Source organism: Fukomys damarensis, unplaced genomic scaffold, assembly GCF_012274545.1.
Source record: "Fukomys damarensis isolate Sample0158 unplaced genomic scaffold, DMR_v1.0_HiC HiC_scaffold_15, whole genome shotgun sequence".
In the NCBI taxonomy this organism is placed as follows: Eukaryota; Metazoa; Chordata; class Mammalia; order Rodentia; family Bathyergidae; genus Fukomys; species Fukomys damarensis.
The window spans coordinates 33060839-33069268 of record NW_022900927.1 but is presented as its reverse complement, the minus strand read 5'-3'; the positions used below and the strand labels follow the sequence as shown (position 1 = coordinate 33069268).

Sequence of the window (8430 nt, the reverse complement as noted above, 5' to 3'; positions counted from 1 at the left end):
CAGGTGGCAGAACCAGTGAGCTAAATCCCCAGCCCCAACACTGTTATTATTTTAAAAACTCAAGCCTAGTTTTGGATTCAACATATTTAAAAAAGTGTTGTAAAATTATTTAAAATGTTGGAATACTCTGCAAGTTGTCACTAATGCTTACTTGAAAGCAGTGGATATATAACGTGAGTCCTTTATTTTTTGGTCACTTCTAAACAGATAAGAATCTATAAAGCTGGCAGGAAAATGAGTCTGTGACCAATATGCTTACTCAGTTACTATAGAAGATCAAAGAATAATATAGTACATGTGGAATCTACTGAGACAAAGCAATTGTTTTCTTCGAAAAAAATGTAGGGTGTAGAAAATTTCTGGGATTTATTTGTCAAAGTACTTTCTGGGCCCTAATAGTGACGTATTAGGGAAACACTTGCATCTCAAGGTGGGAAAGATAGGAGGTGGTGTTTTGTGGGCTCCTATGGTGGTTAGGTAGTTCTCAGAAGCCAGTACTGGAAATTAGATAATTGCTGATGTCATATTTTTCACAACAAAAAAATTTGATGTCCCAAGGACTATAAAAACAGTAGCGTCTACCTCCCCATCACAAGCAGAACCGTTGAAACAGGTAAGCATTTCAGCAAATGGGTGCATTTGGTCTGTTTGCTGTGAAACTTCTTGCCTAATGTTGACTTTGTCTTTCGTTCTTTTGATACCAGGTTCTCTTTCCCAGTTGCCGATCATTACCGTCAAGTTGTCTGCAATGGCTGCCCTGCAGAAATCTGTGAGCTTTTCCATTCTGGGGACTCTGGCTACCAGCTGCCTCCTTTTTTTGGCCCTGACGCTTCAGGGAGGAGCAGCTGTACCTGTCAGTTCCCATTGCATGCTTCAGAAGTCCGACTTCTCGACCTATATCACCAACCTCACCTTCATGCTTGCTGAGGAGGTACTAGTCTCAGTCTGTCTGTTTCCCATTGTATTTACTCGAGACCTAAGTAGTTCTTAAAATTTTGGGTGGCACATTCTAAGATCTTTAGGAATCCATCATTTTTGCCCACAGGTGGATAATTTTCTATATTTCCTCAGAGACTTTTTGAGGATAACATTTTTACTAGAGTTCTTTCTTCCATTTCTGCCTTCAGAATGTATATATTGAGTTTATCCAGTGGAGCTACTCAGTAGCCGTTAAATTACAGTATTAATTTTTCCTTTATTCTTCTGTGCAGTATTGTAAAGTCATGCACACATCTGAGTTCTGTCTTTACTTATGCTGGGGTTGCTCTGGGAAGAGGAGAAGGCGCATACAGGCTTTTCTTCTACTGCCTCAATGTCCCAGCACTTAGTCTCGTTCTCTTTTCCAGGCTAGCTTTGTAGATAACAACACAGATGTCCGTCTCATTGGGGAGAAACTGACCCAAGGGGTCAAGGTAAGCCATGACTGGGCTGAGGAGGGCGTTATTTAGATGGGAAGGTGGAAGGGTCTTCTGGACATCCCACAACCAATGTGACCCCTGCTGTTTCCACCTGCAGGTGAAAGAGCGCTGCTATCTGATGAAGCAGGTGCTGAACTTCACCCTTGGAGAAGTGCTGCTCCTCCATGCAGACTGGTTCCAGCCCCACATGGAGGAGGTAGTATCCTTCCTGGGTGGTCTCAGCAACAAGCTCAGTCCATGTGTAAGTCTTTTCAGCCTACATGCATCCAGTGTGAACCTTCTCTCCTTCCATTTGGAGCCCATTTCCTCAACCCTTCCTTCTCCACTCCTGTGCTGGCCTTGGAAGGGCCTCATGAACATTGTTATTGTGATTCACTTGGAATTTCAGAGTCTTTGCTTTTGCTCTAATTGAATCAGGTTTTGAATTTATAGTGGTGGCTAGGGTCTAAAAGACAAGCGTAGACAAGCCTCGTTTGTTTGAGGAAAGAAAAGAACTCAGGTTACTTATGATGAAAAAGATCCTGGGAACCCTAAGGAAAAATGCTTTGATGTGGAAGTGGATCCACTGAATCTAATTTGCTGGAGGGAAGGGTAAATAGAGAAAGAAGAAGATAAAGGGAATGGAAAGGCCTAGTAATGGACAAAGACTACACCTCTGTTGATGTTATGGGAAGTGACAAAATCTGAAGTGTGAAAACTTGGTGCTTTTGAACACTTAAAACTATGAAGCATGCTGGAGTGGAGCCGGCAGAGAAAGCGACCTCTTAATTAAGGGACCTGTCCACATAAAATGTTTTGCATACATTTCTTGTTCTGGGCATATCATTTTGATGAGGTAAGGTTAGAGTTTTATTTATGCCTGAATTGGAATATGCCATTTCATTCTTGCGATAGGCTTGAACCTCAGTAGGATTTCCCAGAGATAAAGACAGGCTCTTTATAGTGTCTGCATTTTGGTGTCCAAGATAATGTAGGTCACTGGTGAAATCTAGGTCATCGTGGGTAAAATTACTGAAAGTTTCCACTCCAGGTGAATTGTCATGTGCCTCTGATGAGTGCTGAGGTTGGTAAAGCTTCCGCATAGCAAGAAGAGTTACTCTTGTTTTCATTTTGTAGCACATCAAAGGTGATGATCAGCATATCCAGAGGAATGTGCAACAGCTGAAAGACACAGTGAAAAAGGTAATTTCGATAAATATTAACAATGAGCCAATCAATAGGAGAGAAAAATGTTGCCTGACTTCCATTTTTTTCTTTTTTCTTTTGTACTTTGCTGCTATCAGATTGGGGTATATGTATATAATTGTTTCTGTGCCCCTTGTGAATCAATTTCCAAATTTTACAAATCAGGAAATTCTAGAACCAGAAGGGAATTAGGTCATCCAGTCCCATTATCCTATGTTCTGGGGAAGGCAGGCTGGTGGAGAAGCCAGGGTTGGAATGCACGTGCCTGGATGTCCAGATCAGCCCTTATCCAGCCATCTGTGTTTGTTTTAGTATTATTAATTCTTAGGAAAATTTCAAATCCCTATTGATGCATATAATCTGAAAAAGCACTTGCTCCAAAGCAGAAAAGTGCCTGGGTGAAAATTTATTTGAAGTGATTTGTAGAGCCATTAATTTGATCTTCTAAAACTGGGAAAAATCAACCCAGAACAATAATGAAAAAGCTGGACTTGCATATAAGATAAATTTTGGCAATCATAGATACTTATATTTGATTAGCACAATTTAATATCTAATAGCTATTGATTTCAGCTTAAAAGCAAAAGAAGACAATCATGATTTATTTTCTATGGCTTCCAATGGAGTGAAAATATTAGGCATGGGTTTATCATGATGAAATAGAGGTCTGACTTGGAAACCCTATTTTCTTCCTCCCATTTTCACCTTCTTCACTCCTTCATCAAATCCCTAGTGAGGACCTATCTACTGAGAGCTAGTGTACATTTCTGTAGTGAATAATACCGTTATGTGGCCTATTGGGGAAAAGAACAACAGCAGCAGGCTCAGACTAGCAAGTATGATTCATCCCCAAACCAGAGGAGTGATTGGTAGCAGCGAAAGTGATGCTTTTTTCCAGCTGGGCAATTAAATACTCAGGAACGCGAAGGCTCTATCTAGTTGATAGAATTTCCACTAACACCCTTAATCTCAATTTCCCCTCTTTTCTCTCTTAATTTTAAAAAAGTCTCCCTGAGAATAATTTAATGAACACGACTACCTCTGCCTTTGCTGAAGGCTTTGTAGTTTTTCACTGCAAAGTTCAATTCTCTTGTTGTAAGGCTATTACGTAGACACAGAGCTGAACGTTAGCATGCCATAGATAAGAAATGCTTTGTACTTCTTGTTTTTTAAAAAAATCTCTGATGTCAGCTTACTTTGTTGTCTTTAGAAAAGTGAAGTGTGAAAGAGGAAAATCTCATGGGAGATCAGATCTAGATGGGAAAACAGAGGTCTGATTTTTTAAAAGCCTTTAATCCATTTTGAGAGAATTAACTTTCATTTTTACAATAGGTCGCCACAGGGAAGAACAATTTTTCTTTTTCCTGTAGCTCCCAAAAAACTACCCCCCCTCGAAAAAAGACAGAAATAAGAGAAGAATATTGTTCAGGGAAAGTTCATCAGGAGGAACAGTTGGTCAGAGCTGTCCGGAATAATGGGCCAGTCATGGGAGGTATTGCTTCTCTGCCAGTGGAGGTAAAAGCAGAGAACAGGCTCTAGATAGCATGGATGCTAGGTGGTAAGGTAAGACGTGCCATGAAATTCTTTTTTGTGTTGGGAATCTTTGAAATATAAAACAGCATCTTTTGTTAGTTGAAGGAACTATGGTAAGGTGATATGGGGGAAGAAAGGAGAATAAAATACAGAGGACAATAATGACAAGACTTTCTTGGAATAACCCAGAGAAAATTTAATAGGTTAGATGTATTTCAGAGGAGGGTGCTTTGGACTTGAAGTTTTTTTTCTCCCATTAAGTTTGAGATCCTCATCTGCCTTCTACTTGGGAGGAGGAAAAAAGGAAATTAGTACAGGAACTGACTATTCATTAAAGCAACTAGAAAGGACATATTTGATATTTTCCCTACAAAAGTTAAAACTTGTTTTTGAGTACCCTTCCCTCTTTGTCAAGAAAGTAGGAACAGAAAAAGCCCAAGTGATGAATGTGTGGTTTTGATTCAAAGCTATTTGAGCTAAATTGTCATCAGCTGCTGGTCACAGACATCAGGGGGCTGTGTGGTCAGACTGGGAGAAGCTCGGGATTCCCAGACTCCGGCACAGCTCCAGTCTGGCCTGATGAAGAGTGGAACAGCCTTCTGCCTCACTTTTCCTCACTTCCACTAACATTTTATTTATTTTTAAAATGACAGTAGTAATTATATAATTCATAGGTGATGTTTTGATCTATGCATACATTGTAAGCTAATTAGCATATATATATCGGTAGCATCATTAAGTGCTCTGTAACTGAGACCCATGCCTATTGGTGCCCTTTTAGTTCAGATAGTCACTATTTTAAGGTCTGTGGCAAATCATCCAATAATTGGCTAAACTGGTATTATTAATATTTTTGCAAAAGGTTAATTCTTGGTTTCTGTCTCCAGCAATTTACTCATGCCACGTCCCTTTAACTTTTCCATTTTAGAAGAGAGGACAAAAAGGCTCAAACACATTTGTGCTCTTATTTTCACAGCTTGGAGAGAGTGGAGAGATCAAAGCAATTAGTGAAGTGAATTTGCTGCTTATGTACCTGAACAATTACTGCCTCTCAGAGTGAAACTAGGAAGTGAATGAATCTTCTTGCCTGTTCAAAATAAAAATTTTTTTTTTTTTTTTTTTTTTTTTGTACTGGGTATCGAACTTGGGACCTTGTGCTTGCAAAGCAGGCGGTGGAACCACTGAGCTAAATCCCCAGCAACAATAAGATTCTTAAAGGGCTTTTTTATTAAAAAGAAAATTTTGTGGGTAAATTTCACATGAAAAAAAGATACCAATGTTGCTTTGTCTATAATACCAGAAGATAGATCTTTCAAACATAGAGATTTAAATTTTATTGTAACTGATGTTTTGTACAACAAAAATAATTTATTTTTAAGTAATTGTCTATTTCTATGAAAGATTATTTCCTATACCTTTAGAAAAAAATCTTCATAACTTCATTTCCATAATAGATATTATATATTTTAAATTTATTTATTACTATAAGTATGCATTTTATTTATGCCATTTTTATTAATATGGATTTATTTATAGAAACATCTGATATTGCTACTTGAGTATAAAGGCTAATACTATTTATGATGATAATTATGGAATTATAATGTTTATTTGACTACAATAAACATGTGCATCATAAATCTTGTGGCTTTGTGAGTTTTCTTCTTTAATATTATTAATACCATCGTCATCATCATCCAGTCTTTCTCATGACTTTATGCTTGATTCAAGGAGTTGAGGTAGCTATCAGTATCATACTGCTAAAGTTTGGATCTGGAAAGTCCCCCAAAGGCCCACATGCTAAAGGCTATATTTCAAGGGTGATGCTACTGGGAGGTAGTAGAGTTCTAGGGAGCTGGGGGCTGGTGGGAGATTGTCGCTGTCTTAGTTACCTTTCTTGTTGCTGAGACAAAATACCCAGCACCCAAAGTTAAAGGAGAAAAGGTTTATTGTAGCACACAGTTCATAGAGGTTTCAGTTCATAGTTTTCTGGCTCCAAAGGAGGGTGACATGACAGAGGGGCATTGTAGAGGAGGAAAGGTTCATGGCAGGCAGAAGGCAGCAAAGCAGTGAAGTAGTAAAGAAGCCAGTGACAACAGAAGCCCCTTTTCTGTCCCTTATATTCTATCTAGGCTCCATGCCCTTAGGGTGGGTAGGACTCATATCCAGTTTGGCCTTCTCATTTTTCATTCCCAGATCTATGCCAAAACAATTAGTGGAAGTAATTTCATAATCATACACCCTCAATGTAAGCACCACACCCTTAATCCCAGTACCACACCCTTAATCCCAGCATCATAAAATCTAGATACAGCCACCTCTGAAACACTCCATCTAGGAAGTGAGTCAAAAAGTTGGTTATCTCAGGTATCTGTTATAGTGATAGAAAATTGAATTATATATATCCTCATTTTACAGATGAGAAAATGGAATCAAAGGTATGTCAAGAAGCATAAGTAGGTTGAGACAGATCTGATTTCAAGGCTCTCTGCTATGTTGTCTATATAGATTTGTTATGTTAATTCAGCATGTAATTCTGAAAGAAAAAAGGCAGGGCATTGAAAAGAACCTATCTGTTTTGTTGGCAGGCTGTAGAAAAAATAAGAGAGTAATGTTGCTGAGGAGAAAAACATACAGCCATTTTTGTGGCAGATACATTTTGTAGTTGTAGATGAAGGTTATTAGGGAAGGTATGCAGTTTTCTTGTAAACAAGGCGATAAAGCAGCAGGGAAGTTGACTGTGTTTGAGGGGTCTTTCCTGTGAGTAGAGTACATAGGTCTTATAGCTGAAAATGGGCACGTATTGTAAATACACAAGAAGGAAAGCTATACATCTTTAAAAAATGTGCAGAGGGTACAGAGATGAGGCAGTGGAGGTGAAGACAAAGGTTGGCCTAGTTCTATCTAAAAGAATAGAGAAATGATACCTGCGTTGAAAAGCTGTACTTAGGGGAGTGGGGATTTAAGAAATTATATGGGTCGGGGCTGGAGATTTAGCTCAGTGGTCCTGGCACCTGCCTTGCAAGCACAAAGTGCCGAGTTTGATCCCTGGTACCAAAGGGAAAAAAATTGTATAGGTCTTTTGAAAGTCAGTAGCTGCAGCTCAGAGGTAAACTGTCTCAAGTCCTCCTTCTTTAAATATGGAGGAGCCACGTGTTTATTCCATAGCTCATTCCCCAGCAGTTTGTCCAGTTCTCACAGGATTAGGTCAATCCTGGTGAGGAGACATGAGGACAATATAACCTGCAGGCTCACTTTGCATCACCTTGGCAATATGGAGTTGACACTTCTGGACCTGAGCTTCCACTACTGAGAGTTGCCAGTGTTCAGTACCATAAGGAATGATAGAATTTAATTGTTTCTAACATAAGCTATTTAAGATTTTCTCCTCTCCTCTTTCAAATGTCTCTCAGGGCAATTGTATTTGTTTTTGGTAGTCTTCTACAAATTGAGTTGTAATTGGAAGAATATGTATCCCTAAAATAGAAAAGTTTTTCTAGGAGAGCTGTGGAACCTTGCTAGGATACCAGATAAATTTCAGAAACAGCCACAGTCAGCCTTGAGTTCTTCTTCCTCAACTCTGCACTTTAAATGTGTCAGAAATCCCCTGCTTTAACTCCAAAATTGTGGCTGAATCTTCTCATTCTCTCAAAGGGTAAATTCTCCCTCAGCACTATTATTTCTCTACTGAATTGTCCTAATAGCTTTTATTATTTACATCTTTCTGCTGTTTATTTTTAACCCAACAGCCACAGTAAGCTAAAAACAAACAAACAAACAAACAACAACAACAAAACCCCCAAAACAAAAACCCCAAGAATATCACATTGGACACTTCCCCGGTGGCTTACTTTCACACTGAGAACAAAACCTAAAGCTCTCATTATGACCTCTGCTTCCTTCTTAACTTCATCTACCGTTCTCTCTGCTTCAGCCACCCAGCCTCCTTGCTGGTTCTGAGCCACATCAGTCTCTTTTCTGCTTAGGAGGCTTTACGCCCACTGTTCCCTATGTCAAGAGCACTCTTCTCTTGAGTTCTTTGTGACTATTCCTTTCCTTCATTCAGGTTCCTGCTTAAATGTTCCTGCCTTTGATGGGCCTACTTCACCACCCTATCAAAATTGCCTCCTTATCACTTCTCCATGCTTTCCATTCCACCACCACACACATTTTCTTTATTGTATGTATCCCAAGTTATTTATCTACTTTTGCCATGCATGTAGAGTTCCATGTGTATTTATTGGGTGCTAACTTTAAATCATGAATAAGGTGGTGAACACCATACAAGTTCCCT

General features: G+C 39.1%; 1 protein-coding gene across 1 annotated transcript; it reads left to right on the top strand.

Annotated features, from left to right (window-relative positions):
• Positions 1-748: 748 nt before the first annotated feature.
• Positions 749-5196, top strand: Il22 (interleukin 22). Its single transcript, XM_010644237.1, has 5 exons — positions 749-931; positions 1347-1412; positions 1516-1659; positions 2535-2600; positions 5113-5196. The coding sequence occupies exons 1-5, from the start codon at positions 749-751 to the stop codon at positions 5194-5196; spliced, it is 543 nt and encodes a 180-aa protein (XP_010642539.1).
• Positions 5197-8430: the final 3234 nt, after the last annotated feature.